Raw genomic sequence first — 14,620 nt, forward strand, 5'->3', positions numbered from 1 at the left:
CCCCAGTTGCATCTTTTAATCCAAGTAAATACCTGTAATAAAAAACACAAGCAACAAAATATCAAAGAACGTTTTACCACCAACTAGATCGTATTCGTGTTACTCAGTTTACGACTCTTCAGACACTTGCAGGAGCAATGCCGCTGCTCTCGGGGAAGCTCCGTGCCAGAGGGAAGGTGCGGGTCGCACCGGGGACCGTGTGTGGCATTAAACATTTACATCTGGCTTGCAAGTATCTGTCGCCTTCAAGTACACAGCCTTAAAACAGCGGGTTATCACCAGCTCGCCGGAGCCTATCAGTAAATGAATTAAAACCCAGGAATGTCGTTGGGATAACGAAGCGGCATTTAGGGACGTTTAAGCATGTGGCAGCAGTCCTTCCCCGCTGCTCCCTGTCACCTGGTGCGGGGGAAAAAAACCACTTTTCCAAAAAAACCTGCTGCAGTTTCCAAAAAAACCGAGCGCAGGCACCCACCAGCCCGGGGAGCCCCGGGGCCGGTGGGCGGCATTGCCGAACCCCGGAGCGGCGTGGTGGGGGGAGCCGCAGTCGGCAGCTCCTGCCCACCGCCCCCGCCTGGCCCGGGGGCCGCACCGGGGGCCAGCCCAGCGGCAGGGACAGGCGGGCCTTGCCGCAGCCCAGGCGGGTGATTTGCTGACCGCGGGCACCTGCCCAAACCGAGGGGTCCGGCCCTTAAATGCCGCGTCCCCCCCGCCCGGGCCCGCGGAGACTCTTATTGTGACAGCGGTGCGGGCCGGGCCCGGGCAGCTGCTGGCAGCGCCTGCCCGCCGCGCCGCTTATAGCGCTACGCAGCGGGGCTGCGATGCCAGTCCGGGTCACGGAGTGACCGCCCCGTCCCAAAGCACTGGTTAGAGCCCAGGTGACAACTCCTAGGCTGTAGGTAAGGCGCTGCGTTTGGGGGTTTTGGTTCCACGTCACCTCGTACTCCGAGGCTGGTGAGGGAGCCGGCAGGAGAGGCCGCAAGGCGCCGGGCGGTGCGGAGGTGGAAACGCACCGTCAGGTGTGTCACAGGTAGCGTGGGAGGCAACGAAGGAAGAACAAAGCGGTTTTTTTTAAAAAAGCGGAGTGTCTCTATTAGTACTTACTGTTTTTGTCTTCTATGGTCAAAAGTCTCTTTGGATTTATTTTAGTTTTCTCACCCCAATCATGGTGGAATGATTGGAGGGAAACATAACTTAGCCCTTGCTAAAGTGACAAGTGAATCTGTGCAGTGTGTCGTGGTTTAAATCCAGTATTCTAGAAAGCAAAGTAAATGCTGGCTTCTGAGCACAGCCTGTAGGTAAAATGAATGAATCTGTACACAGGCAGCGATATAAAAATGGTACAAAACCAAGATTCAATGAGTTTTCTGCACCACTGAGTGAGAACATAGTGTGGATGTGCTCCAAAAATTTGAGCCAGCTTCAAATTCCAAGAGCATGACAAGGGAAAAGTTAGGGATTTTTTTACTAGAAAACCTCTGTTTATGTACAGCTAATTTACAACCAATACTGATAATTACCTTTAGGAAATGAAAGCTTTGAATCTTTAAAAAGGAGAGCAATGCCTTCAGTTCATCTTCCTCCCCAGGGGAATTTATGACCTCCTGGAGCCCTTCTTTGAGCTCTCCAATGAAAGGAATACAATATACTGTGTATATATAGCAGCAAAACAGCTGACCTCAGTGGGGCAAGATTACAATTTTTTCCAGCACATGTAACTGTGTGGATTTATATTCTCAATTTTTATTAGTAGCTTTACGTTTATTTTGGGGGGTTAGTTATTTATCCTGGAGCTGAAGTTGCTTGTCAGTTTTAACAAGCTTGCTCAGTTCGCTCTAATGAAACTTTCCCGGGTTTTGAGCTGATGGAAAGCCTGATTTAGATATCAAGGACCTGCAAAATAAATGCAGAAGCTCTGAGCAGCTCAGCTGGCCCTGCTTTATCCTTCAGCTATGTCACTCTGGCAATTACTAGCCCTAACAGCAAATCTTGGGAAATCACTTCAAATGGAGAAGCACAGTCCTTGCCACTCCAATCCCAAATCTCAACTGGATATGAAAAGCTCTGAATTCAAAAACCATTAGAGAAGAAATCAGGATGCTTAGTTTCAAAGGTTTAATTTTAGGCTTAAAAGAAAGTGGAACCTGTTTTATGCTTCCCTATGACGTAAGGAATTTTTGGGCACAAATAGCCAATTCTCTGAGTAATAGTGCATTTAGTATTTTGACAGGGCACAAAACTGCAGGATCCAGAGGTCTTTAGTTAAGATGATATGTGGCAAATTACCTTGCTTAGCAGTAGTATGTACGGTTATCTGTAGACTTATGCAGGTGGTGGCTCGTCTCAATAAACCAATTGCTACTTCTTTCAGAATTTACTGGGCTCTTACAGATAATGTAGCTGCAGTGAGCGCTGCACCTGAGTCTGATAGAGTGCATGACTTGTTATTGTCACCCAAAATGTTCATACATTCTGGAATAGTTCTAATCAATCTTAAATCTCTTTACTTCAAGCTCAAGCTTTAACTGTTAGTTGCCTGAACTTCATACTCTGGATTGCTAATGACTGCTCACAACGCAGTATTTTTGTGATTCAAATGGTGACGTACAACTTATTTTATCTGTGTTGTCTTCCTTAAGGGAAAATCCACACCAAGAAAGCCTCTATTCTGCAAGGCAAGGGTTCCATTCTATCCAGGAGCCCAGCCAAGAAAGCTTTTGTGGCCTACCACCTAGTTTTTACCAGCCACCTATCCAAAGCCAATTATCACCAACAAAAACCCAGGACAGCCGTGAAACCTCTCCTATGAGTGTCCCTAATTTCCCATCTGTTTCCTCTATGTGCCAACCAACCATGTTTAACTACGAACGTCCAAAACATTTTATCCAGTCTAAGAATGTGTGTCAAGGGCAACAGCAGCCTCCTGGACCCACAGCCTCTACAGAGTCAAGCAGACAAATCAAACAGTCCTCCATCCTAATACAGCCTCGTAACCCAAGCGGGCAGAAATTCTCCTCCTCGTCATCGCTGAGCTCTTCAATCACGCTCTCCTCACCTTCCTGTAGTGCCCCTAAGGAATCCACATATCCCGTCACACCTGCATCTGCGCAGTCTCCTGCTAGCTCATCATCTGGGCAACGGCTTATATCCATGCCTAACCAACCCCCCGCAGCATTCCTGTGCTCAGTGCTACCCTCGCAGCCCGACTATAACAGCCAAACTCCTTCTCCTATGGAACCTCAGTAAGTACATACAGGCTTCTAACCTCCCCTTGCTTTCCTCTGACCTGGCCTCTCCTGTGCACTGACCATCCCAAATCCAACCGTCCGGTGAAACAACCTGCTTGGCCGAAGCCAATGGTACAATTCCCATTGACTTCTGATGTTTGAGGCAGGACTCTGCATGAATCAGGTTAGGAGGCTGAGCACTTGCCCTTGGTGTCTGTGTGGGAGAGATGGGTATCCACCAGGAATTACACTGCACAGCAGTCATGTCGCAGGCTGTTGTGCGGGGTTTCTGCGGTCAGTTGGAACAGTTCAGTTTGATTTGATGGAAATCTCTTATTTAAGTGTATTCAGAACAGAAGATGGACACCCATCTCTAATTTCTCTCAGCAAACAGGGAGGCAGAGGGAAGACAGTATTTCCCACGTATAAGCAACTTTAAGATTCTTAGTAAGTCTCGGCAGTATTTTTCAGGTTTCACATCATGATGAGACTCTACACTCACCTACAATACTGTTTTCGTTAATTATACGTGCTAACAGAAAGGCAGCCACCTGAAATTTTTACCCCTTCGGACCAAAGACTAAATTCTTTCCTGAATATGTATTATATCATTTTGCCTTTGGGCTGCAATCCAAATATCTCCCAAGGTCAGTGAGATCTCAAAGGGAGCTGGGTTCTGCCTTCTCACCAACTTGTATTCCTGCCAATATTAGCTGGAAGTCCTGGGGAAAGTCAGTGTAGAATATGCCTCAAATACTCAGCTGAGGATATTGGAAAGCTGATAGGGGCAGGAGGGTCCTGCTGGCTTGGATATAAATTCAGGTTTAAGTGTCAGTTTGTATTCAGGAAACCTGAATGTTTCTGGGGTTTGTCTGAATCACAGCACTGTGGGAAGCAGAAAGGTAAGACGGGGGTAGCTGGGGCACTCAGGAACATTTCTTAAAGTACGGAAGGAGTGTGTGTGGGTTAGGTAAGCATCTGGAGTAACCACTCTGCTTTGTGTATGTAGCGTGGCATTGTTTGTTTTCATAGCGAAGGGCTTTGGTGCCTCACTATGCTTTTCATATAAGCTGCTCTTAAATGCAACATCCTGTGAAGTAAGGAATTATTTTCCTAATCATGCTACAAATGGGCAAATGGGGACATGAGACATATTAACCTGTTGGGCAAATTATTAAAGTTTTTAAGTTATAACTTGGGCAAGTTGAGTCCAAGCAGTGCTGGGAATATGTACCAGAATTATAACCCTTCTAGCATATTCTAATCAGCAGAACAAATTCCCAAGCAACAGGAGGAAGAGGATTTTGAATAGAAATAATTGCTGAACACAACTGCAGCATATGAGGCCCCGCTGCGTGTAACAAACCAGGTTAGATCCTGCCAGCAGAGTGCTGTGACCTCTAGCAGACCTTTGCAACCTGTTTTGAGGGATGCTTCTCTTTTCCTAGCATTTTTCAGAATAAAGTCTACTGTCTAACTCCAAGACTTGACTGTGTCTCTTGACTATGGATTACAGGAGCAGGCTATGTGGGGAGCTGCAGCAAGGGCAACTAAAGACCCAGCCTGGCTTGGGATAAGCTCGGCTATTGAACATCTGGACAGAAATGCTATATGAAGTTACTTTCTGGGGCCAAGAAGAGGACAGCTAGTAAGCTATTTGTTGATACCTAATCAACTTAAAGTCTGTGACCTTGCCCTGGATTTGAGGCACCCAGGTCTCTTTTAACAATTGAAATTTGAAAGGAATGCAGTTTTTGAGGGAGAACTTGCTCCTGGAAAGACTCACATTGCTCAGTGGAGTTAGTGGCTCCCTCAAAACACTGCTGGCCTTACTGCACACATCTGAGTCAGGGCAAGGGCCACTGCAGGGTGTAGGGATGCTGAACTGTGACCCACAGCGAACTGCTGGGACCGTTGTGGTAGGACATGCAATGACTTGGCTAGACTATGGTGCTTCCCCTTAAGTTTTTGATGCTCAATTACACCGTCTAGCCTATCTATCTCCCAAATGCTTTATGGGTTCATTTGTACCACGGTTTCTAGGTAGCAGGTTCACATTTTTGTGTACATTCTATGAAGCTGTAGCAGTCAAGCAGGCCTACAGGAATAACTTTGTTTTCTCTTCCTGCATGAGTAGTTACTCACAACCGATGTATAACAAACAAGCTAGCATCAACTCTATGCAGAAGACATCAGACCAAGAAATGCGAGGAACAAAAGAGGCCCTCATTCAGGACTTGGAAAAGAAACTCCGATGCAAAGACAACCTTCTCCAGAATGGCAACCAGGTAAGGGAAACCTGCTGACTAAAGAACCAGTTTGCTCTGACTCTCAGTAGTGCAAGCAGGCGTGCAGAGACCAGTTGTAGCGCCCCAGAGGCCGGAGCCTCCAAACTGAGCTGAAAGCAGAAGGAAATGCAGGAGCAACACTATCCAAACACCTTTACTCAGAACCGCAACAAATCCCAGCAAGAATTCTTTGAGCCATTTATGACTAGAATATTTTCTCAGTGTGAAGTGGATGAATTTTTCCATTAGAAACGCAAAAAAAAACCTCTTCCAACAGTGACTCCATTTGTAATCATGGCTCAGGGCTGGTGTAAAAGGTGTGGTTCTGAAAGACTTGCATCCAACCCCTTTGTTTCCCAGCACCCTCTTCACAGCTATTTTTGCTATTAGAATGTGAATAGTGGTACTGGTGGGCCAGGTTGAGCTCAGCTCTGAGAAGGCCCTTCCCAGAAGAAGAGCAGCACAAGGCTAGTGCATGATGAAAACTGGCCTGAATGTGTGGCGAGTCACTGTAAGTCTGGCTGTAGGCATCTACTGTGGCAACTGAATGTCTGCATCTCCTGTGACTTCAGCAAGGGATGTACTGATTGCTGAAAGCCATCTGATGCAGCAAGATGGTTTTGAGCTGCTATTGCCTTTCTGTCTTATCCTACCTTTTGGCCAGCACACACCATTCACGGTGTCTTTGAATTTGTGCAATCAAATAACAAGGCTAGGGTTGGGAGAAAAGTACATGTTTAGAGCCAAGGTACAAACTTGAACTCTCTGCTGGGGATCCTGCTGAGGATCACATCCACAGATAACTAGAAACCCAAGGAAAATCCTTCAGTTCTCCAGACACAATTTCACCCTGGCTTTCAATGCTGGGGTTAATAAACCACCCCAAATCACTAGAAACATGGAGAAGTACTAACACTTGAAAGCTCATTCTAGAGACCATCACCACATCTGGTAAACCTCTTTGATTTCTTTTTATATGAACAACAACAAATCAAAGAAATTACATTAGCTTTTATCATAAAGTCTGTCTCCTATACGAAGGTCTTTTAGTCTCGGTACTTAATTATTCTGCAGAGTGACAAAATACAATCCCCTCTACCAAGAAATCCAAATCTGGGAGAAAAAATTGCTTACCGGTAGGGAAACACATTACAGCAAGCTAGAGCGAGCAGGTCTCTAATGTGGGAATCTTCCTGCTGGCTGGAGACAGACTGGTAAAAGCCCAGTGTTTATAGTCTTAACCTTCTTTCCCCTGCAGTAGAAAGGAGTTTTTCCATTACTATCAGTGGGAACAGGTTTGTGTAATTTTAAATATTGAAGGAAAAATTGTATTAGGTCAAATCTGACTTAATGTGTCCCTAACAGGAATGTCCTATGTGCTGTAAGAAAGTTTGCCATTGCAAGCTGGCTTTTCTTCCCATAGGAAGCCAGGCTAAAAATAAGGCTTATGCAATCGCCACTCTGTCCTCTTCCCCTTGTCCTCCAACAACATCTGAACCAGCTAGCCAATCTCAACCACACTTGATACAGCTGTAACAATCTCAGGGATATTCAGCTCTCCTCTCACAGGTTTTAAAAAAGGTCTCTGGCTCTCTTCTAAAGAAAAGCCCCACACACTTCCCCAAACCCCCATCTACCCAGAAGTAGCCACATACTTGTCCCGTACACAGAGCTTGTCCTCCCATCACAAAATCCAAACCCAAGGTAAACTCTGTGGGAAGCAAAGGGTTAGATATTCTGGTGCTCAGGGGACTTGGACACACTTCTGAAGTAACCCAACTGACAGAACTTGAATTTAACACTGCTCACATTTATCCCCGTGTGCTGCGTCCATATTGTAGGAACTTAGGTTACATGACTGAAATGCATTCCCTCCTCTCAAGGTAGCACGCAGCATTTTGTAAGGTGGCTGTTGCGCTGGCATAAACTTCCATGGGGCTTTCAGAGTAGTGGTGCTCCTCTCTGGCTGTGTCTGCTTCTGGTGTGGCTCTTGCTTTTTTAGGAGTCTAGCATCCATCATGCCTCTAGCTCCTGAAGTAAATCCACAGCTGAATGACTTGGGAAGTTTTCCCAGCACTACAGAAAGGTACCCTGGGACTTACTCTGGCTTCTGAGATAATGCCATCAGTTACCCATAAATAATCCCAGTGGAGAAAGAGGAGGAGTGGAAGGCCACAGATGGCATTAGGGAGGCTTTGATGAACAGGCAGATTAATCTTTTATGCATTTCAGCACTGTATATATTGAGGATGACTTCAGTAGGCATCACAGACTGCAAACCCTCTGAAACAGACGTGGTGTCTATTCAGCCGCTGCTTTTATTGACAACACCCTGAATTTGTGGCATATTAATGTGCTCTCACAAGCTGATCTGGAATAGTAAATGGACTTCTGACTAGAATTCCTCTCCACTCTGCTTTAAGCGATTAACTTATGAAGAAAGAATGGCTCGTAGACTGCTGGGACCAGTAAATGCTGCATCTGTGCTGGAAACACAAAGTGAAGACAACATGCAGAACACACAGGTAAACGGGGACCTGTCTCTAGAACAATGACTTCCTCGTGATTGTGCTGTGACCTGCTTGTACCTGAACGGGCAAGAGAGATGGGGGTTATTTGGTATCAGTGCAGGGGAGGGAAGGGCACTGCTCTCACTGGCAGAGATCTGCACAGTACGGATTTGGGGTCGGGTTTTTTTCGGTGGTGGGGGGTGGCACAGTGGGGTGGAATTTAAGCACCATCCCCTTGCTGGGCCTGATCTGTAGGAATGACCTCTCCAGGGAGGAATTACAACAGCTGCTGCACAGCACGTTACACCCTGCCTGTGACAGGCAGGGAGCAGCACAGCGAGGGATACAGGTACCCATGCCCCAACAGCCTGAGTTCAGACTTGGCCAGGACAGCAAGATTTACACCTGTCACTGTTTGGAATAAGTGACATTGACTGTCATAGGTCAGGGCATTGGGGTGTGATCGGTTGGGTTTTAGCCCTTCCAGGGGCCTGTGATCATTAAGAGAAGGCAAAGCAGTTATTTTAGCAGTCCACAGGCTGATAGACAAGAGTCTATTACCACTGGCATTTTCAAAAGCATTCTAGTTGGAGACTTGCATCATTCATTGGTTATTCAGGTCGGTTAAAAGCTCTTTTTGGCACTTCTGTGATCAAAGTTAGTGGAAACATCTGTGATGTGGCACTGGGTTCCTGTGCAGCCAAAGGAAACATACCTCTGGCTGCACACACGCAGAGAGCCAGCAGGCTGGCATGCACCTTCCAAAGTGCAGTTAGCAAAACACTTTGACACAAGAGACACTTAAAATCACAGCAAGGGAGGAATACACAATTTGAGCTATTTCTTCACAACAATCACCTGACAACAGCAGGCAAGAAAGGAACATTATGGATGTCAGAAAGTAAGGGAAGCCGCAGCTTTTGCAGAGAACAAGGAAACATTCAGTCAAAACAGGATGACTGATAATATTTCAGGGTGTATGAAATACTGCATAAAAAGGAGTATTGGAAGAAGAGATTGACTTAGGTTTGGGAGATCTTATTTCCATTGCAGTCTTACTTTTAAATAATGCAGTCACTGTTTCATTCAGCCTCCTGATTCCTCAGGAACTTAACTACACAGTCAGTCTATATAAGAGACCATTGGAATTATCATCAACTTCATTACTACAGTGTCAATTCACAAGTCAAACAATAATTGTACAGAACTTGTGCAAATGAGCAGATACAAGCAGTTGCCTTTGGACTCATCATTGAGCTCAGTCCAGCAAAACTCTCATTCATGTAATGCTTCCCCTGAACTGAAGACTGCTTCTGTGCTTGAAGTTTAAATCCAGGCTTAAATGTTCCACAGGACTGGGCTACAGAGCACAGAACAAGCATCATAATGGCTCGATGCAAACACCCCAGAAATTTCCACACAATGTTTCCTCTATCTGACTCAATTGCTAAAATGAGTCACTGGTAATAAATTCTGCCTGCATTTTCCAAACATCCAAGTTCCTAGCAGGAATCAATCCTAGGTACTTTAGCAGATTTACTCATGTGATTGTGGAGTTGTCAGTGAGCTTAGCTGGTGCTGTGATCTAGAAAGAAAAATATTTTCCAGCTCAGCATGTGTCCATTGCTATTGGTACCATATTTAAGTGGGCACAATACAGTGCTCTTGCCAGCCATTCCACTTCTATTCCTGCTATAGGGAAGGACACTGTGTACTTAGTTCTCATTTTAGATACTGTCAGTAGTACTACCCTCTCTAACAAAGGTTACTGGCTGGCCCAAAGCCTTGTATGTGAAACAAAACTGCTGCACCTATCACCTGTGCAGAGTGATGAGAAGTTGTGCTGTTCTATTAATAGTACTTGTTACTATCATGGCAAAGCCTGGGGTGAAAACAGTGTATTAGCTCCTGATGCAAGTTCATTTACCTCCCATCCCAATGACTTCTGAAGTATTCCATTTGCTTTTAAGCAGCAGTCAGTATATGAACTCGAAATGGCTTTTTGTTCAGTTTATAGATGAAACCTTCTCTCTCAGTTAACTCTTCTCTCTTCTTTCTCTTTCCAAGCACCAGAATGCAGAAAACATCAGGCTGCAGGTTCCTACAACACACGTAAGGTAATGCATAAACTTCTGCTGCGCTACTCTTCAAGACCTTATTTCAAATGTTTCTATATAATGTTAGTTTTACTTCACTACTTATTGCTTTTTGTAAAGTAGTAATTACTAAATTCATTCACTTCCTTTCAATTAAAACACTACCACTTGTGGATGGTTGATGATGCCTCTGATGGGAATCCAGTCAATTCTAAGCATAACACTAGAGGTATAAAGATCCCATCTACCCAGGGCAAACATGCTTCGTATCCTAGAAGATTAATTCTAGTCAGAGCAAGGTCTGACACTGTAAATGATGAAACAGCGTGGTGAAACACGGCCTACATTGCTCTTGTAAATTCTTTTGGATATCAGGCCAAAGATGAAGGTTTCGTATGTTGTGCTTCTGTGTTGAATTGAACAACTTGAGCAAGATAAGTGGCTGATCAAAACCCGTGCCTTACAGCTGAAAAACAAGCCAGAACTGTAGTGTTGGATTTCTAAATGCATCGAGGGACTTTACCTGCAATTGTTGCTTCAATGTCATTTGTGCTACAGTAACTTTTACACAACTAACTGTTTCTGTCTGCTTTTTAGGAGCAGGCCGTCCTCAAGAGGAGATGAACATGGACATGACTCAATCCAGGAAAAGTTTTTTCAGCCACGTTTTACACAAGTGCCTGAAGACGTGATTATTGAAGAGGGGAGATTCTGCAGGCTCGACTTTAAAGTAATACCAGCCTTTCACTTTCAGTTCCATTAGCTTTGTGGGGTGTCTGGCATAAAGAGAGGTCTCTGAGCTGCAGTACCTTTGCACTTTAATAAGCCAGAGCACTGGTTCAGGGTCTCTGCAGATGGTGCAGGGTCTCCCCACATTGTAAACCAAAAAATAGGAGACGGCTAAATGTTTCACCATTTCCCCTTGGAAAATGTAAACAGAATTAGCTACATGAGAATATGGTTAAAGCTAAATGGTAAATGTCTATATAGTAAATATGGATGACCACAGAACACTTTCTAGACCTTATTGGGATGAATGAATATTAAGGCCCTGCTGAAAGAAGGCATTTGGGGAGGAAACCTTGTGCTTTGGACTGGGACTCCACTGACTTCAGTGGACACATGGCCTGTTTAGGACTAGCCTGCCTTTAATGAGTCTTCTCTGAGGTAACTGCAGCCTTGCTGGAGCAGACATTCCGGCAAGGAAATGCCCTAATTACAAAAAAAAAAAAAAAAACCCCAGTATGGCCTGAAACTGCATGGCAATTGCACCAACCCTAGGGCAAGGAAGAACCTAGGTATTCTGCACATGCAGCTTCACTGCAAAGGGTGTTTGATGATTGTGGTTTGGCTTGGGTTTTCCTAATCACGTCCAATCTCTTTCCTTAAGTAAACTCTTGCCAGACTTAAGCATGACTTTTAGCCATTTTGCTGCAAATCGTTTAACTTCTGAATGTCATGGACAACCTGGAGCATGCCTGAAGGACAGTTTATTTACATATTTATTACTATCAAAACAGCATGGATGTCAGTACTGCTGACAGTGCTAGCTGTGGGACTAAAAGGGTGCGTTCCCCCCTCTATGAACGCACAATGAGTATCTTTGACTTAATCAAAACTGTCTAAGAAGATTGAAACAACAGGGGGTTGCAGGAACAGCATCTACTATCTTGTAGCTAAATCTCATCTTTCCATGGCATTTCACGAGCCTTCCTCTCTGTGCAATACCACATTAATATTCAAAACTAGGCAAGACTGTAAAATTTTGCAGTAGGATCATGATTTGATCACCTATCAGCATCAAACTCCCTATAGCACTGAAGGGCTTTTATTATCTCAAAGCTGTTTAACTCTGCTTTCCTTTCCTTCACAGGTTAGTGGGCTGCCAACTCCAGACGTGATGTGGTATCAGAATGGAAGGATGGTTCATCAAGATCAGTTCCACAAAATGATAGTGTCAGAAAAGGGATTCCACTCATTTATTTTTGAGGCAGTCAAATCATCAGATGCAGGGACATATGAATGTGTGGCTGTCAACCGTGCAGGAGAAGCATCTTTCGCAGTAAAAGTGGAAGTAATTGGTAAGACTGAGAGCACTGATAATCACCTGGCCACATATGGAAACTCTCAGCAATCTAACACCTTCCTCCATGTGTTTGGGACATAAAACAAATAAGAAGCAGAGGCAGATTGCCAGATATTCAGGCTCAAACGATAACAAACACCCTACCTTTTCCAAGGCTATTTTAATACATACATCTGGGAGGCCATATTTCTTCAAAGCACTTCTAGCAGGATATTTAGAGGTAGTGGGATGTCCAGAATTTGGGAGTTATTAATCTCCCAGGATTGATAACATATGTTGATTGACTCTCCTTCTAAAGCAGCTTGTGTCTAGTACAGCCTTATGCTTACGGGAGTTGCCTGCAGCCTAAGGAGTTGCAGTAAGGAATGTGTGCCTTCCTGAATTCTGAAATCTTAAAAACCAAGCCTGATATTAGCATTCAATACTTACAATAACTTCTCCTTATCTTTCCTCTTTAATTTAGCAAAAGAACATCACACACCTCCAACTTTCATCTTCAAGCCACAAAGCAAAAAGGTTTTTGAAGGAGATACAGCCAGACTCGAATGCCAGATCTCTGCTATCCCAACACCCCGGATTTACTGGAAAAGAAACAACGAAATGGTACAATATAATACAGATCGAATAAGGTATCCTACTAATGAGTTGGCCATTGGTGTGTTGGAAAAAAAATAACCAGTATTTGTTAAGTCAAATTTCAATTGGCTGGATTCTAAAAGCAGCAGGCTGGAAAGCTAGATCTGCCTCTCCTTTATGGCACGTGGTGAACATGTGCTGGACAAGCATGATGCTTAGAGTCCCGTTTTGAGGGTACAGAGAGAAAACCGTGACCAGGTGCCACTGAATTCTAGCAGCAGTTACAAGGCACACGGAGAAGCATGGCTTTAGGACTGAAACGTGCAATGCATTCATCATGCTCTGAGGTTCTGGGGCTACAGAAGGACCTTGATGCCACCTGAATGGTATCATAATGTGAATCACTGGTAACACAAATGTTTTTATGTCTAAATATTTTGCAGTGCCCTGCAAGAACTGTTCTAGGGCTTTCTCAGCTCCTCAGCATGTAAACTGACTCTGATTTCAATGCCGTCTTTCCTTCCCCTTCCAAGCACTTAACACGTAAACACCTTCATTTTTCAGCTTGTTACATGACAATACTGGAAGGATTTGCCTCCTGATTCATAATGCAAACAAGAAAGATGCTGGCTGGTACACTGTATCTGCTGTCAATGGAGCAGGTGTGGCCACGTGCCATGCCAGGCTGGAGGTTGCAAGTAAGTACCACATCACGGTGCCACAACTGACACTGCCACTGGCACTTGAGAGTCAGAACAGACCCTCAAAACTAACCTAATGAACCCTAGACCACTGGGAGGGTTTCTTTCCAGAGCTACAGAACTAGACAAAAAGTCTCTGGGGAAAAACTCTTTTGTTGAATACCAAGACACTGTGATGTGTCTTTGCACACTATCTTTTTGCACACCACCTGTCTGCACTGTTTAAAGACTACAGTTTGATTGATACCAAGCAGGAGGGTGAATATAAATCTCTGGTGTCTGAGATATGGGCTTATCTGTTAAATTCTTCCTAAGGGTTTGCTGGTTGAAGATAAAAAGCAATTAGGTTGCTCTACCATGGGTCTTTCCACGGTCTGGGAAACACTGAAAAAGGCTATTTTTCTCTTCTAGCACATGCAAACAAGCCAATTCCAGCCCCAAAGCAGTTACGGGTTCGACCAACTTTTAGCAAGTATTTGGCACTCAATGGAAGAGGACTGGATGTGAAACAAGCTTTCTCACCAGAAGGAGAGTTTCAGCGTTTGGCTGAGCAGTCTGGACTGTATGAAAGTGATGAACTTTAACTGGAAATGAAGAGGAAAACTCACACCTGTAAGAGACAATTACAGCATAGATGCAGTTAACTGGTGATTGCTCTAATTAGCAAAATACCCATCTACATATTTTTACTTTGACTCTTGCACATTCAGCTGTTCCCATTTTACTATGTTAGGTTTTATTTATATGGTTTGGTGACTATAACCATTTACTGAGTATTGTATTTTAACTATAAAGCCGAAGAAAGCAGGCTAATTAGTTCTCACAAGTGTGGGTGGTTTTGGTTTCACCTGTGCTTGGTTACATGCTAAAGTAGATTGGTTTGTACTGCTTCTCTAATATCACTCCTGATAGTATCAGAAGTCTGTACTGTCTGAATACTAAAACCAAATAGACTAGAGTGTTTTTATGAAAATAAATTTAAGGCAAATAAAATTTTAAATAACCAACATCAGCTGTGACTCTTCCTTGATCTGTTAAAACCAGCTTATGGATGTCTGGCATTAGCTGCAGCCTGGCAAAGATGGATTCTTCCTACTAAGTCTGCTTCCCCAGTTGTTTGTCATCTGATAGCTGTA

At 44.3% G+C, this 14,620-nt stretch overlaps 1 protein-coding gene across 3 annotated transcripts; it reads left to right on the forward strand.

Annotated features, from left to right (window-relative positions):
* Positions 1–742: 742 nt before the first annotated feature.
* Positions 743–14,493, forward strand: MYOT (myotilin). 3 transcript variants are annotated; one of them, XM_040605066.1, is made up of 10 exons: positions 743–899; positions 2,640–3,242; positions 5,365–5,515; positions 7,939–8,040; positions 10,093–10,142; positions 10,719–10,851; positions 11,995–12,202; positions 12,671–12,836; positions 13,348–13,481; positions 13,896–14,493. In XM_040605066.1, the coding sequence occupies exons 2-10, from the start codon at positions 2,806–2,808 to the stop codon at positions 14,066–14,068; spliced, it is 1,554 nt and encodes a 517-aa protein (XP_040461000.1). In that variant the 5' UTR covers positions 743–899; positions 2,640–2,805; the 3' UTR covers positions 14,069–14,493. The 3 variants fall into 3 exon arrangements, with proteins under 3 accessions (XP_040461000.1, XP_040461002.1, XP_040461001.1); XM_040605068.1 differs by lacking the exon at positions 2,640–3,242; XM_040605067.1 differs by lacking the exons at positions 743–899; positions 2,640–3,242 and adding an exon at positions 4,763–4,875.
* The last annotated feature ends 127 nt before the right edge of the window (positions 14,494–14,620 follow it).

This window comes from Falco naumanni, chromosome 8 (genome assembly GCF_017639655.2).
Source record: "Falco naumanni isolate bFalNau1 chromosome 8, bFalNau1.pat, whole genome shotgun sequence".
Lineage (NCBI taxonomy): Eukaryota > Metazoa > Chordata > Aves > Falconiformes > Falconidae > Falco > Falco naumanni.

Bases quoted from the DNA above. Each gene is read 5' to 3' on its own strand.
- MYOT (XM_040605066.1), top strand. From the start codon at position 2,806: ATGAGTGTCCCTAATTTCCCATCTGTTTCCTCTATGTGCCAACCAACC. The intron at 8,041-10,092 runs GTAAACGGGGAC...TCTCTTTCCAAG, and splicing joins ACAACATGCAGAACACACAG to CACCAGAATGCAGAAAACAT. The intron at 10,143-10,718 runs GTAATGCATAAA...TCTGCTTTTTAG, and splicing joins GTTCCTACAACACACGTAAG to GAGCAGGCCGTCCTCAAGAG.